Source organism: Scyliorhinus torazame, chromosome 2 (genome assembly GCF_047496885.1).
Source record: "Scyliorhinus torazame isolate Kashiwa2021f chromosome 2, sScyTor2.1, whole genome shotgun sequence".
In the NCBI taxonomy this organism is placed as follows: domain Eukaryota; kingdom Metazoa; phylum Chordata; class Chondrichthyes; order Carcharhiniformes; family Scyliorhinidae; genus Scyliorhinus; species Scyliorhinus torazame.
The window spans coordinates 326,848,099-326,871,365 of record NC_092708.1 but is presented as its reverse complement, the minus strand read 5'-3'; the positions used below and the strand labels follow the sequence as shown (position 1 = coordinate 326,871,365).

Sequence of the window (23,267 nt, the reverse complement as noted above, 5' to 3'; positions counted from 1 at the left end):
GAAGCGGGATTGCACAGGGAAAGGTCAATGTTGAAAGATGGTAGGTCAAGCATGATTGCGAGGAGAGCAAGGACTATACGGGGACGATCAATGGTGAGGTCCTGAGAGTTGAGAGTGTCAGGGTGGAGGGTAGGTCGAGGGTAATGGGTGGGGCAGCATTAGGTGTTCCTGGAGGCTGACTGATGCTGACAATGGAAGCTCTAGAGTGAATGACCGTTGGTCAAGGGTGATAGCGAGTGGATATAGGGTCACCGAAGGCAGGATAAGGCTGATGGAAAAAAGGTCAACGGTGAAGGTGCAGGGTGTTGGCTGGAGAATGGCCGGGCCTGTGGTCGCGCACCCGTGTTAATGTAAGCCTACTTGTGACAATAATTTTTTTTTTAAATTTAGAGTACCCAATTCATTTTTTCCAATTAAGGGGCAATTTAGCCTGGCCAATCCACCTACCCTGCACGTCTTTGGGTTGTGGGGGCGAAACCCACGCAGACACTGGGAGAATGTGCAAACTCCACACTGACAGTGACTCAGAGCCGGGATCGAACCTGGGACCTTGGCGCTGTGAGGCAGCAGTGCTAACCACTGCACCACCGTGCTGCCCTCTTGTGACAATAATAAAGAATATTATTAATGTACGTTGTTAATAACTCGATGTGAAGAAGTATGTCCTAACTACTCTCCTGAATTGTCAGGAATCGTATACCATCCAAATGTGATCTAACCAGAGCTTTGTAAAATGGAGCAAAACTTCCTCCCATTTTTACATAATAGCCCTCTATTGTTATGGTTAATATTCCATCTTTTTGATTTTGTTTTGTTCTTAGAAAATGCTTTCTTGTATTACAGAAAATGTGGAAATGTAGCATAATCAGTAAGACACTGATTTACAATGAGAAATTGATAACATTAAATTATTTTATTTTGGCGGGGCAAAATACAAACCATGAGTTATGTCAGTGAGTGCTGAGTATGAATCTTGTAATAAGACGTTGCTTGGTAACAGTTCCAAATAGTCTCTTCACACATCTTCCATCCCCCACTTCCAGATGGTACAATTTTATAAGGAATGCTGAGACTCCAGGTTGTCGTGGTTGGGGTGGCACCTCAGGGATGCCAATCCAGCAGGTAAAATACTGGCACTTAAAGATCAAATTAAAAGTAAGAGGTTACTGAAGTACATACGGATAAGGTGGGGCTTGTGAGGGAGCTGCCAACCATTACTTTATAATGTGTGCCAGGACAGTCGTTCACTAATTCATGGGATGTGGGCATCATTGACTGGGCCAACGTTTATTGCCCATCTCCCATTGCCTTGAACTGAGTGGCTGTGCGTCTGGAATTGCATATAGGCCAGACCAGGTAAGGATGGCAGATTTCCTTCCCTGAAGGACATTTTTGAACCAGATGGGTTTGTACAACAATCAGCAATGGGTTCCTGGTCAGCTCTGGACTTTGAATTCAAATGTCACCACCTGCCATGGTGGGATTCAAACATGGGTATCCCCTGGGTATCTGGATGGTCGGGCCAGAGAATCGCCGCAACCGCGCCACGCCGCCCGGATGCCAGCCCGCGATTCTCGAAGGTGCGGAGAATTGTCGGCATTTGCGCTGGCGCGTTTGGTGCGACGCCGGTCACGGGCCGCTGTACGAGGCCGGGCCGCCGATTCTCCGACCGAGCGGCCGTGCGGAAACGGCAGTGTCCCGCCACCGCCGTTCACCCCGGAAACTCTGCGCGAAGGGTCGGGGGTGGGGGAGGCCTGTGGGGTGTCCCCCCCCGGCCTACTTTGTTCTGCTTCCGGGCCCCAGAACGCCCACGCCATGCTGCACGGGGCCGGAGCGTTGAAGAAGTCCCCTGCGCATGCGCAGGTTGGCGCGGTGCCCATTTGGCGCTGGAAAGGGAGGCTGGAGCGGCGTGAACATCTGTGGGCGACAGAATCGGTAGTCCCCGCGCCCGTTTCACGCCGTCGAGAACCACCACGGTGTTCACGACAGCGCGAACACTTAGTCTCCATTTTGGAGAATCGCGCCCAGTGTCTTTCCACTATGCCATCAACTCCCCATTATCTCCCCCTCTGGTCTTGTGTTTTCCCCCCTCGCCACCTTCTGCCTCTGTCTTTCCCTCTCCTCCCCACCCAAGAGTCCTGCCTTTGTCTCGCCCCTCCCTTCTTATGCTCCCCTCTCCCCACCCAATCCCAGTCCTACCTCTGCCTCAACCCCATTAACTGGTCTTGCCTCCGATGCTCAGCCTTGGCACAGCTTGTGATAGAGGCGCCCAATATCTCGTAGCAACGCTGTTAAAGGTAGGTGAAAGTAGCATCTACTGATCTCCAAGTCATTGATGAAGTGAAGCTCATATGTGCGCACATATATACAGTTGTGAAACGGACCGTTCTAATTATCCACTGGTAAGACACTAAATCTGGAAAGGGAGTGTAATTCTGGTGAGTTGGCCTTTCATGAGATCCAATACAGATCCGTGGGAAACTCAACCCTCCTTTAACCCACCTTCAAAGCCAGGAGAACAAAATTCCAAACACATGTCCTGCTGGCAGGGAAGTGGCTTTTTCAATTACGCAAAATTTAGTGTGCCCACCTACCACGATTCCTGCCGCTGGTGGGAGCAGAATATTCTGCCCCCAGGGTACACCCAAACTTCCACTTCATTAGCAAGCTATTCAGTAAGCAATGCCTTTAAACAGGATGTGGAATAAGATTGCTCTATTGTCACTTGAGCCTTCATTGCCACGTAGTTTCCTTTAGCTGGGAGGGCAGGATAAACAAACCTGCTCCTTCCTGTTCCACAAAAATGCTACTGCTAAAAACAAATCTAAATTTGAGGCCCTTGTTTGCGAAACATTCAATGCCCCCTTAAAGGGCTGCTGGTGAGACTATTCAAGATTTTTTTTAAAAATGAATTCACAGGATGTTGGCGGCCCTGGTTAGGCCAGCATTTATTGCCCATCCCTAGTTGCCTTTCAGAGGGTGGTGGTGAGCTGCCTTCTTGAACCATTGCAGACTCTGAGGTAAATGTACACACACAGTGCAATTAGGGAAGGAATTCCAGGATTTTGACTCCGACGGTGAAGGAACGGGGCAGCACGGTAGCACAGTGGTTAGCACAGTTGTTTCTCCTGCCCCAGGGGTCTCCCAGGTTCGATTCCCAGCTTGTGTCTCTGTCTGTGCAGAGTCTGCACATTCTCCCCGTGACTGCATGGGTTTCCTCCGGGTGCCCCGGTTTCCTCCCACAGTCCAAAGATGTGCAGGTTAGGTGGATTGGCCAAGCTAAATTGCCCTTAGTCCAAAAAGGATAGGTGGGTTTACGGGGAATGGGTGTAGGTGTGGGCTTAAGTGGAGTGCTCTTTCCAAGGGCCAGTGCAGACTCGATGGGCCGAATGGCCTCCTTCTGCAGTGTAAATTCTATGAAAAGAATGGCGATATATTTCCAAGTTAGAATGGTGAGTGACTTGAAGGGAAACCTCCAGGTGGTGGTGTTCTCAGATATCTGCTGTCCTTGTCCTTCTTGATGGTAGTGGTCATGGGTTTGGAAGGTGCTGCCAGTTCCTCTCGTGCATCTTGTAGATGGTACACACGATTGCCACTGTTCATCGGTGGTGGAGGGATTAAATGTTTGTGGAAGAGCAATCGAGCAGGCTGCCTTGTCCTGGATGGTGTCGAGCTTCTGGAGTGTTGTTGGAAATGCACTCATCCAGGCAAGTGGAGAATATTCCATTAGACTCCTGGCTTGTGCCTTGTAGATAGTGGACAGACACTGGGGCACCAAGTGCCAGTTACTCACTCTAGGATTCCTAGCCTTTGACCTGTTCTGGTAGCCACAGTGTTTATATGGCTAGTCCTGTTTAGTTTCTGGTCAGTGGTAACCCCCATTGATAGCAATGGTATTGCCATTGCATGTGTGGGGCGATGATAAACCCTCCCTTGTTGGAGATGGTCATTGCCTGGCACTTGTGTGGCATGAATGTTGGTTGCCACTTGTCAGCCCAAGCCTGGATATTATCCAGGTCTTGACATATTTGGACTCTCAGTATCTGAAGAGTCACAAATGGTGCTGAACATTGTGCAGACATCTGCAAACATCCCCACTTCTGACCTTATGGTAGAAGGCGGGTCAATGCTGAAGCAGCTGAAAACAGTTGGGCCTTGGACACTACCCTGAGGAACTCCTGCAGTGATGTTCTGGAACTGAGATGATTGACCTCTTAACCACCAGAATTATCTTCCTTTGTGCCAGGTATGACTCCAACCAGTGGAGAGTCTCCCCTTGAAAATGAAATGAAAATCGCTTATTGTCACAAGTAGGCTTCAATGAAGTTACTTTGAAAAGCCCCTAGTCTCCACATTCCAGCACCTGTTCGGGGAGGCTGGTACGGGAATTGAACCATGCTGCTGATCTGCCTTGGTCTGCTTCAAAAGCCAGCTATTTAGCCCAGTGTGCTAAACCAGCCCCTAATTCCCATTGACTCCAGTTTTGCTCGGGCTCCTTCATGCCATACTCGGTCAAATGCTGCGTTAATGTCTGGGACATTCACTCTCACTTCATCTCTGGCATTCAGCTCTTTCGTCCATGTTTGAACCAAGGCTGTAATGAGGTCAGGAGCTGAGTGACCCTTGTGGAACCCAAACTGAGCGTCAGTGAGCAAGCTATTGCTGAGTAAGTGCTGCTTGATAGCACTGTTGATGACTCCTTCCACCACTTTGCTGATGATCGAGAGTAGACTGATAGGGCGGCAATTGGCTGGGTTGAACTTGTCCTGTTTCTTTTTTATGAAAAATACTTTTATTCTCCATTTTCACTTTCTTCAGAATTTACACCCCACCAACAAACAGTAACGAATACAATGTCAATCCCCTTATCAACGGGTAGCATTGTGGATAGCACAATTGCTTCACAGCTCCAGGGTCCCAGGTTCGATTCCGGCTTGGGTCACTGTCTGTGCGGAGTCTGTACATCCTCCCCGTGTGTGCGTGGGTTTCCTCCGGGTGCTCCGGTTTCCTCCCACAGTCCAAAGATGTGCAGGTTAGGTGGGTTGGCCATGATAAATTGCCCTTAGTGTCCAAAATTGCCCTTAGTGTTGGGTGGGGTTACTGGGTTATGGGGATAGGGCGGGGGTGTTGACCTTGGGGAGGGTGCTCTTTCCAAGAGCCGGTGCAGACTCGATGGGCCGAATGGCCTCCTTCTGCACTGTAAATTCTATGATCTAACAACAACGATCCTATCCTCCCACCACCCCAAACAACGACCCACCTGACAATATAAGCATCAAATAAAACAAACCCTCCCAAGGAGGAAAAAAGCAAAAAAAGAAAAAGGAATCAGGAATCGCCCCTGGTCACCGTTGACATATATAGTCCACCCCCCAACCCCCCTAATAGTCAATGCCATCCAATCCCTGAAAGAGTACCGTGAATGACACCCATGAATTGTAGACCCCCACCCCCCCTCCCAAACTCCTCCCCTCCCAAACTCCTCCCCTCCACTTCCTCTTGTAAACTCCTCCCACAACCTCGGTTCCTCCCCCAACCCCGGCTAGACTCACAAAAACCTGTTCTACCAGGCTCCGATGGCAGCAGCCCCTCTTCCCCCCCCCCCCTCACTCCTGTCCACTGGCTGGCTTAAACCGGCCAGCATGGAGGCCCCCACCGGGTCTCCTTCCCCCTTGCCCGGTCCCAGGAAAATCAAGAAATCCCCTTGGCACACAACCCCAGCATACACACCCAAGCCCCAAAGAACCATCACTGCAAATGAAAGTCCTAACTTTTCCCTTGCCCAAATATACAGTGTCGACTCATTTAGTACATATACCAACACGCAGTGAAAAAATAAAGTTACATGAGGCTACATCGGTACATGACCCGCTCTCAGTCCCATTTCTCAATTCTGCCACAGTCCTTCTGCCTTCGCAAACTCCTCCGCCGCTTCCGCCATCCCAAAATAAAAGTCCTTAGATTTGTAGGTCACCCTCAACTTAGCTGGATATACTATGCCGCACTGCACCTTACTGATGTACAGTGCCTTCTTCACCTGGCTGAAGGCAGCCCGCCTCCTCGCCAGCTCCACCGTAAAGTCTTGGTAAATGCGTATACCAGCTCCAGCCCACTGCACCACCCGCTTCTGCTTTGCTCGCACAGGACCTTCTCCCTCACGCTGTACCTATGGAAACACACAGTTACTACTCTTGGCGGCTCACTCGCCTTTGGTATAGGCCTCCACGACAGATGAGCCTGATCCAGTTCGTATCGAGGGGGATCGTCCCCCTCCCCCAATAGCTCCACCAACATCGTGGCAAAATACTCCGTCGGCCTTGGGCCTTCCGCCCCTCCGGGCAGACCCACGATCCTCGGATTCTGCCGCCTGGATCTGTTTTCCAGGTCTTCCATTTTGGCTCGCAGACCCCTGTTGGTCTCTGTCACCTTCCGCAACTCCTTCGCCATCAAGGTGAGTTGATCACTGTGCTGCGATAATACCTCTTCCACTTCCTTCAGTGTCTCACCTTGCTCCCGCACCTCCGCCGCTGCGCTTGATACCACCGCCCTCATTGGGGCAATCGCCTCCTCCACCAGCACTTTCAATACCGCCCCCATCTCCTCCTTCATCGCTTCCATGTTCTTTGTGAACTGTTTTTCAAGTTCCACAACCATCACTTTGGCCATTTCTTCTGCTTTGACCGATGCGGCCTCTCCTGGTGCTCCAGTTCCTGCGCTGACTTTTCCACTCACCGGCGGACTTTCATTGACCCCCTTTTTCACGGCCACTTTTTTCCCAAGCTTGGACATTGCTCCTCCTGTGGCTTCTTACAGCTTTTTCAACCTCCGTTGCCCCTGGGACCGGGCGTTAAAACCCCAAAATTTCTATTCCCAAGCGGGAGCCCTCCAGTGTGCGGCTGCCTCAATTTGTCCTGTTCCTTATGGACAGGGCATACCTGGGCAATTTTCCACATTGTTGGGTAGATGCCAGCATCATAGCTGTACTGAAACAGCTTGACTCTGGGTGCGGCAGGTTCTGGAGTACGAGTCTTCAGGACAATTGCCAGAAGATTGTCAGGGCCCATAGCCTTTGCAGTATCCAGTGCTTTCAGCCGTTTCTTGATATCACGTGGGAGTGAATCGAATTGGCTAAAGACTGACACCTGTGATGCTGGGGACTTCCAGAGGAGACCGAGATGGTTCAACAATTCATCATTTCTGGCTGAAGATTGTTGTGAATGCTTCAGCCTGATCTTTTACATGGATGTGCTGAGCTCCTCCATCATTGATAATGGGCATGTGTGTGGAGCCTCCTCCTCCAGTGAGTTGTTCAATTGTCTGCCATCATTCCCAGCTGGATGTGGCAGGACTGCAGATCTTAAATCTGATCATTGGTTGTGGAATTTCTTAGCTCTGTCTATTACTTGCTGTTTATGCTGTTTGGCACGCAAGTAGTCCTGTGTTGTAGCATCACCACGTTGACACCTCATTTTTAGGTATGTGTGGTGTTGCTCCTGGCATGCTCTCCTGCACCCTTCATTGAACCAGGGTTGGCAAGGTGGCATGGTAGAGCGGGGGATATGCCAGGCCATGAGGTTACAGATTGTGGCTGAGTACAATTCTGCTGCTGCTGATGGCCCACAGTGCCTCATGGATGATCAGTCTTGAGTTGCTCAATCTGTTTGAAGTCTATTCCATTTATTTTTTTTGAATCTTTTTTGTCACAAGTAAGCTTGCATTAACACTGCAATGAAGTTACTGTGAAAAGCCCCTAGCCGCCACATTCTGGTGTCTGTTCAGGTACACAGAAGGAGAATTAAGATTGTTCAATTCACTTAACAGCACGTCTTTCAGGACTTGTGGGAGGAAATCGGAGCACCCGGAGGAAACCCACGCAGACAAGGGGAGAGCGTGCAGACTCCACACAGACAGTGACCCAAGCCGGGAATCGAAGCAGGGATCCTGAAGCTGTGAAGCAACGGTGCTGCCCACTGTGCTATTAAATTGTCATTTAGCACGGTGGTAGTGCCACATAACGTGGATAAACTTCATAGTCCAGGACAGATTTTTAAAAATCGAAACCAAAAATGCTGAATGGAAACCTGTCTGTTTGTCTTTTATTTTTTTCCTTTTTGTATACCCATTTTTTTTTCATTGTTGTGTGATAGCCCTGGCAAATGTTATAAATAAATGTAAAATCAATAAAAATATTTTTTTAAAAACAAAACTGCTGGATCAACCCAATACGTCTGGTAGTATCTGTGGAGAGAGAAACAGAGTTAATGTTTTAAATCCATATGACTCTTTTAAATATTAGATGCGATTTAATGGAAATGAAACCGAGCTCTGGGCACATTAGCTGTTTCCTGGCGCTGGTAACACCGAGAATGACCCCGCTATTAAATGGGACTCTACTTCATTTCTGGGCCTTGGCAAGGAAATCCCCGTCGAGGCCGCATTCCGCTTCATTTCCTGCACTAAAGAACTCTGCTCGCCAGTGCAGGAAGAAATTGGGGTGCCATTTAATAATGGCGTGCCAACCCCTAGAGCCCCATCTCTGGACCCCCAACACCCCAAACCTACCAGAGGATCCTCAAGCCTCCCGCACCCCACCTAATAAGGGCAGGGTACCCCTGGCTCAATCCCCAGCATGGGCAGGATGCTACCTGGGCACCAAGGGGGCCCCAGGTGCTGGTACGCCTGGTCCATGTTTGTGGAAACCAGTGCTAAATGGCGCCCGCTCCGAGGCGAGGCTGCTCGATCCCGGGAACTGGGTGGATCCAGCGTAGACATATCCAAGTGAAACTAAATGTACACTTGAATATGCGAATCTGGATTCTGTAATGAGCATCGTAAATCTCGCGAGAGGCCTCTCGTGAGATTTACTGGCCTCGTCATGTCCTGAGTCGGGCACGATGTGGCTGATGGATCGCACCCATTGTTTTGCAAATGATTTTTTTTAAAAAGTGTGATATCTAGAATGTAATGGGAACACATTAGAAGCAAGAATGTATAAAATGATGTCACAGTGCCGGTGCTGCACACTAATTGTGAGCTCGGACAGTTCTTTGAGCCACGTTCTTGATTGTCCATCTGCTGAGTCAAAGGATATCATTCATTGAATGGTGATGTTTCTCCCAGTTGATGCATCCGCTATGCAAAGGTAACTTGGTGCAGCATAGGCCTTGGCAATTAGTGAAGATTGTGCATTGCACAGATGTGAACACGTGATGACGAAAATTATTGCAGGGTCATTTTAAACCGGAAAAGATAAGCATGTGATTGAACTTCATTTTTGTCACTTGGGTTCAGTAGCATACAGGAAACTGATTCAGTGTTGTGGAGTTGTAACACTACAGAAGGCTATTTTCCCCAGTGAGTCCATGTCGCCTCAATTTCTGTCAGTGGACATTCAATTTCTGCTGTTAGTAGCAGAAACCTGTACATGGTGTATCTGATCAGTCTTGTTGTTTAGTTTTACTTAAATGGCCATCGGGTGGAATACTTTCCACATTTTATAACTATTCAACATTAAACATTTGACATGAAGGATTTGACAGTTCCGAAACCGAGGACTATCCATCTACACTATCCAGAAACTCTCATATAGTATATCATCCACCACAGTTTATGATGCCATTTCCCACACTTATTTTATTGTAGTTTTAACCAAATTTTAGGCAGTCTTAATCTGTGGACTCACATTCATCCAGAACAGGATAACTACAATTTATTTCTTACAATGTCCTTAGTCATCAGAATTCATTTTTTAATTCCAGTCAGGGCCAGGTTAAAATCCGGTCACCATCACACCTACCAAATATCCCTTGCAGTCGGGACTCAAACCTCACATACATATGCTTTGTGCATATGTGAGACTAACAGTATAGTTGATGGGAATGTGGTATTTGAGGATGCATTTACTGACCCTCGTTTGAGATCATTGATGACACTGTTTCCAGGTCCTAGGAGTTGCCTACTGGTATTGACCATCACGGCTAGCAGCCGCCATTGCCTCTTGATCATGTATCTGGAAGGCCTCTTTTTCTCCCTGTTATAACGGACGAGATCTGGAGAGTATTGTACATACTATAACTTTATAATAAAACTAGTTTCTGTTATCCACTCATCTCGAACACGTCTGTAGTCACGAAACCTCCTCTCCTTCTTTCCATGTCCTTCACAAGGATCTGCAGTGCAATCTTGGAGCCCGCGCTCTCCCCTCTTGTGATGTTCTCCATTCTTTTCCCAGATCAGGTTCTCTTCAACGACAACCCTTGTCTCCTGCTCCAGCCACACTGGTCCTCCACTTTAAAAAGTGCAAGCTTGTTTGTAGCAGTGCAAAGTTACTTTGTGGTACTAGCCACCCGTGATGTTGACCCCCGCTGCTGATGTGCCCAGCTGTTACACAGCATGGGTCACGGTTGCTGGATGCAGAGATCACGGAAATGAACATGCAACACAAGGTTGGTGTGCTGCCTGCATTGCAAGCAACAGGCGCAGGATAATCGAGCATCACGATCCCTGTGCCTGTTTCCGGTGGATATCCAATTTAGTTTCTACGATAATTCTCATGCGATTTGTTGTTATAATATCCCTTTTGTATTTTTGTAAAATAGATTCCGATGTACATCAGCTTGAAAGGTGACCATATAATTCAGGCGCTGGATCCCCTGATATGATCCTTGAGTGCACTAAAGCCAAGCTGTGGGAGAAACCCTTCAAAGTATTGTCTCGCCCTACTTAATAGTTTGCACTGGCTTTTAAGAGCAGCGAGGCAATCTCCCATGAATCTTTCAAGTCTTCTGATAAATCGCATCAGGCTATATACTTAAACCAGTATTCCCCCAACATCAAAAATGAGCTGTAGATGAAATTAAATTCTGGGTGCGATCTACCAGCCTTGTTATGCCCGAAAGACCGCAGAAAACGGGTATACGTGCTGCCTTGTCGGGGCGTTCCTCACTGGGGCCCTGTATCTATCTGAATGGGAGCTCAATAGCGTGGTGTTTCTCGGCACTCGCTAAGGGACTCTGTTCCCATTGGGGAAGATTGCGCCCTGTATGTGGATTGAACAGTCAGACTGAGATCAGAATATAACAGTGAATATATCAGCAGATAGTGGTCTTTTTCCAGCCATATCTCAAAATCACCTCTTTGGTGCCTTTGAAAGAATGAGTCCTAGATTGTGAACAATTCCAGACTCTGCAGGGAGCCAGGCTCATTTGCAAATTCCAAACCAAAATACAGATGCTGGATATCTGAAATAAAAAACAAAAATTCTGGAAATAGTCAACCTCTGTGACCAGAGAAGCAGTTAACATCAGTTCGATGACTGTTCTGATGAAAGGTCAGCGACCAGAAACGGTTCTGTTTCTCTCAGCACAAGTTACTACTTCATTGAAAATTGGATTGAGACTGCACAATCCGCATGAATTAAGCCCCTTAGAAAGGCAGAGTGAGGAGTATATTATTCTAGTTTGGGTGACAGGATAGTGTGTTAATCAACTATGTTGTAAATTCTCTACAACATTGAAATGTATGATAATTCCGTTTTACATGAAGCAGTTCAGAATTTTAACCTCCAATGTGATCTGGAGTGACAAGTCACTTGCATGTATTTACATGAGCATGTTTTAATGTACCCAGGATGTTTCTCCAGGAATTACTGGAAAGGCCATAATTCATATCAACGGGATGATTAATTTTGTCAGACAATGCTTTCCAGCAATCCACCCCTTTTGATATGATTTTGGGCTCTCAAAGTAAGACACTGGTTTTGAAATAATACAATATCCTCCATATATCAACAATGGAAATTTGCAGCATCATTATCTTTATGACTGCTAGGGTTGCACAGTGGTTAGCACTGCCGCCTCACTGCGACAGAGACCCAGGTTCAATTCCAGCCTCGGGTGACTGTGCAGATTCTCCCCATGTCTACGTGGGTTTACTCCGGGTGCTCCGGTTTCCTCCCACAGTCCAAAGATGTGCAGGTTAAGTGGATTAGTCATGCTGAATAGCCCATAGTGTCCAAAAGTTGGGGTCGTGGGGTTCCAGGGATATGGTGGGGGAGTGGGCCTTGGTGGGGTGCTCGTTCGGAGGGTCAGTGTAAACTCGATGGCCAAAGGGCCAGCCTCCTATAGGGATTCTGATTCTAGTGAATTCTGTTCTTGAGCATTGGTAAATGCAGTGTAACGACAGAGATGAGAGGCGTGTCTGTCTCTAATTCCACTACTCCACGGGTCACATATATAAATAATTTCTCCAGCTAACTATACGGCCAAATATATGGTTTAGCTATTAATCTCAGAATGACCATTCAATGCCCAGGTTTCTTCAATAAACAACCAAATTATTAGTTTGTTATAAAACTTGACTTTTTGAGTAGAAGGCCAAACTTATTATCATGCTGTATGAAATACGGAAGCATAATAATTACTCTTTCCACTGTCTCCCTGACACACACACACACACACTTTTTTTTTTTCTCGTTTTTTTGGGGAATCAATCAAGTTATATTTAATCAGAATTACATTCACATCTGCCCACAATTAATGATGCTAACAGTACTACTAGTTTTGCCTTCACCGCTGCCCAATTTCTCCATCTTCTTCACCACTTCGTAGCCTTCTATGACCTTACCAAATACAACATGCTTTCCATTTAACCATAGAGTATGTGCAGTGCAGATAAAGAACTGGGAACCATTTGTATTTGGTCCAGCATTGGCCATGGACAAGATACCAGCCCCTGTGTGCTCCAGCTTGAAATTCTCATCCTTAAACTTTTCACCGTAGATGGACTTCCCACCAGTGCCATCGTGCTTTGTGAAGTCACCACCCTGGCACATGAATTCAGGAATGATTCTGTGGCATATTGAGCCCTTGTAACCAAATCCTTTCTCACCAGTGCACAAGGCACGGAAATTTTCTGCAGTTTTTGGGACCACATCAGCCCTGAGCTCAATAACGACGTGGCCCAGCATGTTGCCGCAAGCGGCAATGTCCAGGTAAACTCGTGGCTTCTTCCTGGTTTCCATGGCGAGGCGGCGGAGATCTGCCCAACTCCCGGCGCCGGTGTACACACACACACTGTTAAAAGCAAATGGTTCAAGGATAGCTGGTGGGTGTCCCTGAAATAGCATCCGGGTTATACGGTTGTTTCCCAGAGCATTGCTGGGAAACAATTGATGATTCTTCCATTACCTTTCATGTGGACTTCAAAGAACGCTTGCAGTCAGAATGAAGAGCAACTTCAGATCAACGTCATTCACTTTTTGCTTTTGACTGGGTCAGGAGCTTCAGAAGCTGTTGTCTTCTTTACCCAAACAGTTGATCCTATTTGTTTTGAAAGAAAGGAGCCTACTAGATTTTAAATGCAGTTTTTCAAAGCATTTTTTTTCTTCAAAGCTATAAACCATCATGTGACCCTCTTGTAGGCAGACCACCAGGGTCAAGAGGTTTCCAGCTTCTTTAAAACTGCTTAATTGCCTTTTCTTGTTAAATGCTGTATTTTCAACAACAACAGTCATGGCATTAACCCTTCAAGGATCAGCGTCTTTTTAAAAACACAAATTCAACCAGAATATCCTTAGTCTGTGAAGATAAACCATTTTCTGTCATTGAAGCATTTATGACAGTGTTGTTTAGGAATTAAAGAAAGGACTTCATCATTTTATATGGTACATAATGATTCCGTTTGCTCACCTTATTCATTTGCTTTTGCTGTATTGTATTTCTGAAAGAGGACTACATTAGCATCAGTAAAGCAGTACTGCCATTTTAAATTGCATCCAAATGGTAAACATTTGAACATTCATGCAGCGTGTCCATTGAAATCTGATAAAATCAGAACGTAGAAACATGGCAGCCAACAAGTGTCCAACAATCCACAAGGCAACAATGATATACCTCTCCTGCTCTTCTTCAAAATAGCGCCATAGGAACTTATATGTGTAAAGGGGGCCTCAATTTCATCTCATCCAAAAGATGGCACCTTTGACAGTACTGCACCTCAAGTCCTGGAATGCTTGTCCATTGAAATCTGATAAAATCATATTTTTAGTCTGATAAGTGGAGAAGGCCACGAGGGTGTTAGGAGAACCAATCTGCCAGCGTGAGATAGATAACTGACCACCATGACAAGACACTGAAGCTCATGCAGATAATTTCTTCCGGACAATCTGTATATTCCACTGGCTACTAATGTTAAAACTCTCATTTATAATGATTTCACAGACATCTGGCAGAAATGCGTTACCATCCATATAGGAACAATATTTTAGTCAGCTATTTTGTTTGAAGTGTCAGTTAGCGGCAAACTCCGCTCGAGTTAGAAGGCTATGAGTTCAAGTCCATTCCAAGACTTGAGGTGCAGTACTGTCGAAGGTGCCATCTTTTGGATGAGATGAAATTGAGGCCCCCTTTACACATATAAGATCCTATGGCACTATTTTGAAGAAGAGCAAGAGAGGTATATCGCTGTTGTCCTGGCCAATATTTACCCTGTCACGAAAAATAGATTATCTGTTCATTGTTACCTTGTGGATTGTTGGACACTTGTTGTCTGCCATGTTTCGACGTTGCAACTGCACACTTCAAAAGTCCTTCATGCTAACTACGTTGGGACCTTCTGTGGTCATGGGAGGCACTATATATATATGCAAGCCGTTCTTTCAGCAGTTTCTGGTTTTGCCTATTATAAAAGCCTGTTCTGTGATCGGTTAGAAAACAAACCTTGAGGACTGCACGACTGCTTCTAAATATTAGTGGATGCCGATGATCGAATAGAGTGACAGCTTTTTAGTTCATCTCAAATGATGTTGAGTTTAAAAATACATCAATATGTTTTCCATTAATCACCGCTGAATTGGAAATATTTTCTTGCGCTTAAATCAAACATTTCTATAAATAGGCTGGAATTCTTCTAATGAAAACGGGGGACGCGATTCTTTGATCGCGGGACAGAGTGTCCGCGCCATCGTGAAAGCCTTTGCGTTTCACGACGGCGCGAAATGGGCACGGCACTAGTGATTCTGGCCCCCCACAGGGTGTCAGCACGGTGCTGGAGCGGTTCACGCCGCTCCAGCCTCATCTCCTGGCGCGAACTGGGGCGGCGCCAACCCACGCATGTGCAGTTGGGCCGTGCCAACCCGTGAATGCGCAGGGGACTTCTTCAACGCGCTGGCCCCGATGCAACATGGCGTGGGGGTTCAGGGGCTGGCTGCGTAATAAAATAGAGCCGGGGCTGGAGAGGCCGGCCCGCTGATTGGCGGACCCCGATCGCTTCCCCCCCCCCCCATAGGCCGCCAGCTGCGAGCAGGTGTGAACGGCGCCGGCGGGACTCCGCCGTTTCCGCGCGTCGCTCCGCCCATCAAGGCCAGTGAACCGGTGAATCGGCGGCCCGCGACCGGTGCCTCGCCAAACACACCGGCGCAAATGGCGCCGATTCACCGCTCCTCGGAGAATCGCCTGCTGGCGTGAGACCGGCGCCGCGGGAAAAAATGGCGCGAACGGCGATTCTCCTATACATGGGAGAATCCCACCCTTGGTTATTACAATAATGAGCTTACCTATGTTTGCACACAGGGGAATTTTACACTTAATTCATGTGAGATGCCATAAAAAGCATTCTGGACCCATTGCATTAATTGTAGACCAATAATTAATTACATTCATGGTAATTACCATTCTCGTAATAGTCTGCTCTGCCATATGAGTAAAAAGTAATGCTTACATGTAGCAGAAAGTAATCCCCATTTGTAATAAATAATATTTGGATATAAAGGAATCGAATAGTAGTGGCAAGTTTGCAATTTCAAAGGGTTCTGAAATTGACATTGAAGTAGGGTAATTCATACAATATTGAGTCGAGTCCATTTGCAAAGATGACTTTTTACAACTAATCTCCTGTTTAAGTTAATTTTATAGAATTATTTTATATATTCTTTATATATTATACACTTGAGTACTGTTATAAAAGTTAATTGATGTTTTTTAAATAAAAGCCTTACAACACCAGGTTAAAGTCCAACAGGTTTGTTTCGATGTCACTAGCTTTCGGAGCGCTGCTCCTTCCTCAGGTGAATGAAGAGGTATGTTCCAGAAACATATATATAGACAGATTTAAAGATGCCAGACAATGCTTGGAATGCGACCATTAGCAGGTGATTAAATCTTTACAGATCCAGAGATGGGGTAACCTCAGGGTAAAGAGGTGTGAATTGTGTCAAGCCAGGACAGTTGGTAGGATTTCGCAGGCCAGATGGTGGGGGATGAATGTAATGCGACATGAATCCCAGGTCCCGGTTGAGGCCGCACTCGTGTGCGAAACTTGGCTATAAGTTTCTGCTCGGCTAATCACCTGCTAATGCTCGCATTCCAAGCATTGTCTGGCATCTTTGAATCTGTCTATATATATGTTTATGGAACATACCTCTTCATTCACCTGAGGAAGGAGCAGCGCTCCGAAAGCTAGTGACATCGAAACAAACCTGTTGGACTTTAACCTGGTGTTGTAAGACTTCTTACTGTGCTCACCCCAGTCCAACGCCAGCATCTCCACATCACAGCTGTATTATGACATGGACAGAATAATGGTCAGCTCAGTTGGCTTGGTAACGGGTTCAATTGCCCGGTAGTTGTCTATTTAAAAAGGGTAGGTGGGCTGCCAATTTCAGTGCCTGCCCACTTACCATATTATGGGGACTGAGTCGGAGGTGGGCGGGAAGGAGGTGAGCTAGCCACCTATCATATTTTACATGCTCCCTCGATGAAAATGCGCCGGGTGGGGACTGAAAACACTTCCAGCAGGGACCGTAAAATCCAGCCCATTATTTTAACATTTAAATCCTCAACTCTAATTAACCTCTGAAGGAATGAGGCTCCACATGTACAAAATTAAATTTTCAGAGTCAGATAGGTAGGTTGGCTATATTTATCACTTATCATATGCTCCTGGATGCTTCAGGCCTAACCTTTCCTAGTATCTTTTTAATTTAGTGGACAAGTACTTGAGGTTCGTGCCATTATAGTGATTTCAGTGCTTAGCCTATTGGTGAAGACAGTTACTTTTTCAGATTAGGGTACAGTATCTCCCTAACAGCAACTTCTGGATTTCCATGTTTAACATTACACATGGACACTGGAAGCTGCTGTCAGATTCTGCCACTGTAGTGGTGAACATTGTTAGCCTCGCTATCATTGTCACTGCAGTACCCAGACCATAATCCGTTGCCTTCTACGCTTTGACCTCTCCCTGAATCACTCTTTTCTGCTCCTACTCATGCATCTAACACTGACACCGGTCAATTCTGTAGATTGCTCAGTAAATGAGTTTGGCTGCAAAGAGCTTATTGCCAACCGATTTTAAAAAGTGGGTCCAATAAAAAAGATGATTAAAATACCTTCAGTTGCTGCAGATCTCATAAAATTGTATGTTGAAGTTCCGTGCAAAAACAATTTAAATACAGCAAACTCCACTTTAAATGAATGACTGTTAAAGAATAACAGGTCTCTTTGCGCAGGTCAAAGAGACACAACACATCCTGAGTGAGACACATCCAGAGTGGGAATTTGGAACTTGGTAATTTGGTGCAGTGAGGTAATTCGGTGCAGAGTGGGAGAAGGTGCTTTTCCCCTACTGTTTTGTTCTCTCTCTTTCTTCTGGCCTGTAACTTTTAATCAGCAGGGAGAGAACCAGAGAGCACCTGAGACCCTCGGAAGGTAAGTAAGTGATTTTTACTCATTTTTACTTTTATTACCTTTTCAAATTGTGTGTGTGTGTGAGGGGGGGGGGGGAACTGAAGTGACATCATAGAAAAGCTGTGACCTGATTGGCTGGTTGGGAATCTACACTAAATTTAAAAAATTAAGCATTGGGAAACTAATTAAACATAATTACTTAATTATAATTTAGAGGGGTTAAGACCTAAGGGGTTAGGACCTACGCCAGAGGTTGGAGAGTACTGTATTTAGCTTTCACATTTATAGTAGAAATCAAGTGCTAGGAAACATATAGTTAACAGTAACTTTTTAAAAAACTTTTAAATTAAGTTTACTAATTAATTGACGCAATGTCAATTAGAGGGGTGCAGTACTCTGACTGTGAGATGTGGCAGGTCCGGGAGGCTTCCAGCATGGCTTCATCTGCAGAAAGTGCACCCAACTGGAGCTCCTCACATTCTGCATGGTTCGGTTGGAGCAGCAGCTGGATGCACTTAGGAGCATGCAGGTGGAGGAAAGCGTCATTGCTAGCAGTTATATAAATGTGGTCACACCCAAGGTGCATGCAGAGAAATGGGTGACCACCAGAAAGGGCAGGCAGTCAGTGCAGGAACCCCTGTGGTTGTTCTCCCCCCCCCCCCCCCCCGAACAGGTATACCCCTTTGTATGCTGTCGGGGGGGATAGCCTATCAGGGGAAAACAGCAGCAGCCAGAGCAGTGGCACCACGGCTGGCTCTGATGTTCAGAAGGGAGGGTCAAAGCGCAGAAGAGCAATAGTCATAGGGGACTCTCTAGTCAGGGGCACAGATAGGCGCTTCTGTGGACGTGAAAGAGACTCCAGGATGGTATGTTGCCTCCCTGGTGCCAGGGTCCAGGATGTTTTCAAACGGGTAGCGGGCATCCTGAAGGGGGAGGGCAAACAGGCAGAGGTCATTGTACATACTGGTACTAATGCCATAGGCAGGAAGGGGCATGAGGTCCTGCAGCAGGAGTTCAGGGAACTAGGCAGAAAGTTAAAAGACAGGACCTCTAGGGTTGTAATCTCGGGATGACTCCCTGTGCCACGTGCCAGTGAGGCTAGAAATAGGAAGATAGAGCAGCTAAACACGTGGCTAAACAGCTGGTGTAGGAGGGAGGGTTTCCATTATCTGGACCACTGGCAGCTCTTCCGGGGCAGGTGTGACCTACAAAAGAAGAACGGGTTGCATCTAAACTGGAGAGGCATAAATATCCTGGCTGCGAGATTTGCTAGTGTCACATGGGAGGGTTTAAACTAGTATGGCAGGGGGGTGGGCACAGGAGCAATAGGTCAGAAGGTGAGACCATTGAGGGAGAATTGGGGAATAGGGCCAGTAGGCTCTGAGGCAGAGCAGACAGGGAGAAGTTGCTGAACACAGCGGGTCTGGTGGCCTGCAGTGCATATGTTTTAATGCAAGAAGTATTACGGGTAAGGCAGATGAACTTAGAGCTTGGATTAGTACTTGGAACTATGATGTTGTTGCCATCACAGAGATCTGGTTAAGGGAAGGACAGGATTGGCAGCTAAACGTTCCAACATTTAGAAGTTTCAGGCGGGATAGAGGGGGATGTAGAAGGGGTGGCGGAGTTGTGCTACTAGTTAGGGAGAATATCACAGCTATACTACGGGAGGACACCTCAGAGGGCAGTGAGGCTATATGGGTAGATATCAGGAATAAAAAGGGTGCAGTCACAATGTTGGGGGTTTACTACAGGCCTCCCAACAGCAAGCGGGAGATAGAGGAGCAGATAGGTAGACAGATTTTGGAAAAGAGTAAAAACAACAGGGTTGTGGTGATGGGAGACTTCAACTTCCCCAATATTGACTGGGACTCACTGAGTGCCAGGGGCTTAGACGGGGCAGAGTTTGTAAGGAGCATCCAGTAGGGCTTCTTAAAACAATATGTAGATAGTCCAACTAGGGAAGGGGCTGTACTGGACCTGGTATTGGGGAATGAGCCCGGCCAGGTGGTAGAAGTTTCAGTAGGGGAGCATTTCGGGAACAGTGACCACAATTCAGTAAGTTTTAAAGTGCTGGTGGACAAGGATAAGAGTGGTCCTAGGGTGAATGTGCTAAATTTGGGGAAGGCTAATTATAACAATATTAGGCGGGAACTGAAGAACCTAGATTGGGGGCGGATGTTTGAGGGTAAATCAACATCTGACATGTGGGAGGCTTTCAAGTGTCAATTGAAAGGAATTCAGGACCAGCATGTTCCTGTGAGGAAGAAGAATCAATACGGCAATTTTCGGGAACCTTGGATAACGAGAGATATTGTAGGCCTCGTCAAAAAGAAAAAGGAGGCATTTGTCAGGGCTAAAAGGCTGGGAACAGACGAAGCCTGCGTGGAATATAAGGAAAGTAGGAAGGAACTTAAGCAAGGAGTCAGGAGGGCTAGAAGGGGTCACGAAAAGTCATTGGCAAATAGGGTTAAGGAGAATCCCAAGGCTTTTTACACGTACATAAAAAGCAAGAGGGTAGCCAGGGAAAGGGTTGGCCCACTGAAGGATAGCAAGGGAATCTATGTGTGGAGCCAGAGGAAATGGGCGAGGTACTAAATGAATACTTTGCATCAGTATTCACCAAAGAGAAGGAATTGGTGAATGTTGAGTCTGGAGAAGGGTATATAGATAGCTTGGGTCACATTGAGATCCAAAAAGGCGAGATGTTGGGCGTCTTGAAAAATATTAAGGTAGATAAGTCCCCAGGGCCTGATGGGATCTACCCCAGAATATTGAAGGAGGCTAGAAAGGAAATTGCTCAGGCCTTGACAGAAATCTTTGGATCCTCACTGTCTTCAGGTAATGTCCCGGAGGACACGAGAATAGCCAATGTTGTTCCTCTGTTTAAGAAGGGTAGCAAGGATAATCCCGGGAACTACAGGCCGGTGAGCCTTACATCAGTGGTAGGGAAATTACTGGAGAGAATTCTTCGAGGCAGGATCTACTCCCATTCGGAAGTAAATGGACGTATTAGTGAGAGGCAGCATGGTTTTGTGAAGGGGAGGTCGTGTCTCACTAACTTGATAGAGTTTTTCGAGGAGGTCACTAAGATGATTGATGCAGGTAGGGCAGTAGATGTTGTCTATATGGACTTCAGTACGGCTTTTGACAAAGTCCCTCATGGTAGACTAGTACAAAAGGTGAAGTCACACGGGATCAGGGGTGAGCTGGCAAGGTGGATACAGAACTGGCTAGGCCATAGAAGGCAGAGTAGCAGCAATGGAAGGATGCTTTTCTAATTGGAGGGCTGTGACCAGTGGTGTTCCACAGGGATCAGTGTTGGGACCTTTGCTGTTTGTAGTATATATAAACGATTTGGAGGAAAATGTAACTGGTCTGATTCGTAAGTTTGCAGACGACACAAAGGTTGGTGGAATTGTGGATAGTGATGAGGACTGTCGGAGGATACATCAGGATTAAGATTGTTTGGAGACTTGGGTGGAGAGATGGCAGATGGAGTTTAATCCGGACAAATGTGAGGTAATGCATTTTGGAAGGTCTAATGCAGGTAGGGAATATACAGTGAATGGTAGAACCCTCAAGAGTATTGAAAGTCCGAGAGATCTAGGTGTACAGGTCCACAGGTCACTGAAAGGGGCAACACAGGTGGAGAAGGTAGTCAAGAAGGCATACGGCATGCTTGCCTTCATTGGCCGGGGCATTGAGTATAAGAATTGGCAAGTCATGTTGCAGCTGTATAGAACCTTAGTTAGGCCACACTGAGTATAGTGTTCAATTCTGGTCGCCACACTACCAGAAGGATGTGGAGGCTTTAGAGAGGGTGCAGACGAGATTTACCAGAATGTTGCCTGGTATGGAGGGCATTAGCTATGAGGAGCGGTTGAATAAACTCGGTTTGTTCTCACTCGAACGACGGAGGTTGAGGGGCGACCTGATAGAGGTCTACAAAATTATGAGGGGCATAGACAGAGTGGATAGTCGGAGGCTTTTCCCCAGGGTAGAGGGGTCAATTACTAGGGGGCATAGGTTTAAGGTGCGAGGGGCAAGGTTTAGAGTAGATGTACGAGGCAAGTTTTTTACACCGAGGGTAGTGGGTGCCTGGAACTCGCTGCCGGAGGAGGTGGTGGAAGCAGGGACGATAGTGACATTTAAGGGACATCTTGACAAATACATGAATAGAGGGATACGGACCCAGGAAGTGTAGAAGATTGTAGTTTAGAACATAGAACGATACAGCGCAGTACAGGCCCTTCGGCCCACGATGTTGCACCGAAACAAAAGCCATCTAACCTACACTATGCCATTATCATCCATATGTTTATCCAATAAACTTTTAAATGCCCTCAATGTTGGTGAGTTCACTACTGTTGCAGGTAGGGCATTCCACGGCCTCACCACTCTTTGCGTAAAGAACCTACCTCTGACCTCTATAGTTTAGTCGGGCAGCATGGTCGGCACGGGCTTGGAGGGCCGAAGGGCCTGTTCCTGTGCTGTACTTTTCTTTGTTATTTGTTCTAATAACATTTCCATGCAGAAATATTTAAATTAATTCGAGAAGTCTGGCTCTGTATTTTAATATAAAAGCAAATTACTGCGGATGCTGGAATCTGAAACGAAAACAGAAAATGCTGGAAAATCTCATCAGGTCTGGCAGCATCTGGCGAGAAAGAAGGGAGCTAATATTTCACATCTCAATGACTTTTTTGTCAATTTGGCGAAGAGCCATCCAGTCTCAAAGTTAGTCCTGTTCTCTCTCGACTGATGCTGTGAGACCTGCTGAGATTTTCCGACATTTTCTGTTTTTGTCTGGATGTAGTTTGTTTTGCTGGCTTTTTAAAGCCGATCTGGGTTGAGACATTTTTGCCAATCAAGGTGTTAAGCCTTTTATAAGCATTTTTGCCTCGGTGTGAAAATGATCCAGTAACTGAGATATCTATGTTTCAGAGACCTTTATGCCTCATTAGGTACTAGGGCACAAAACACTTTGGCAATCAATGTGACAAGCACTTTTGTGTATTTTAGGTGTGAAAATGCCTCGCTAGGTGCTAATATTCAAACCATGATTAACTTTTAAATGCTGTGCCATATTGATAAATGTAATTCACCTGCTTTAAAGATCTGGGACGGGTTTCCCTGTCCTGCCGAACACGTTTTCTGGTGGGGCATGCCCCCACCGGCAGTGGGACCCTCCATCCTGGTAGTCGGACAATGGGGTCTCTCATTGTGGGCACCCCCAATTCGCTGACGGGAGTGTGCTGCCGGAGAAGTGGAGGATCCCGCCGACGAAGAATCCGGCCCCTGTTTTTTTTAAGATATGCCTTTTTAAGGATTTTTAAAAACATGCTTATTGTGCTCTCTGCAATGTACATACTGTGATGAAACAAATTGCAGAAATGCACTTATCAATAACAATTGTGCAATATTGTAACGATATTCTAGTTTGCATTTTATTGTTGCCATTGTCAAAAGATACAGCAGTTAAAGCTCACGCAAGAATAAAATGATAAAATGGTAACTGTTTTGCTCTTTTAACTGATATTTGCACTGTTGTGAAAAAGCCCTATGCTATGTCTTTGCTAC

General features: G+C 46.4%; 2 protein-coding genes across 5 annotated transcripts in view; one reads left to right on the top strand and one right to left on the bottom strand.

The window, feature by feature from the left end:
• Positions 1 to 23,267, top strand: part of LOC140401086 (guanine nucleotide-binding protein G(I)/G(S)/G(O) subunit gamma-2) — a 95,807-nt gene that overhangs the window by 29,337 nt on the left and 43,203 nt on the right. The window lies entirely within an intron of this gene.
• Positions 12,489 to 12,996, bottom strand: LOC140407898 (peptidyl-prolyl cis-trans isomerase-like). The gene has a single exon (XM_072495104.1). It carries the CDS (start codon positions 12,965 to 12,967, stop codon positions 12,518 to 12,520), a length of 450 nt encoding a protein of 149 aa, XP_072351205.1. The 5' UTR covers positions 12,968 to 12,996; the 3' UTR covers positions 12,489 to 12,517.

Bases quoted from the DNA above. Each gene is read 5' to 3' on its own strand.
- LOC140407898 (XM_072495104.1), bottom strand. From the start codon at position 12,967: ATGCTGGGCCACGTCGTTATTGAGCTCAGGGCTGATGTGGTCCCAAAA.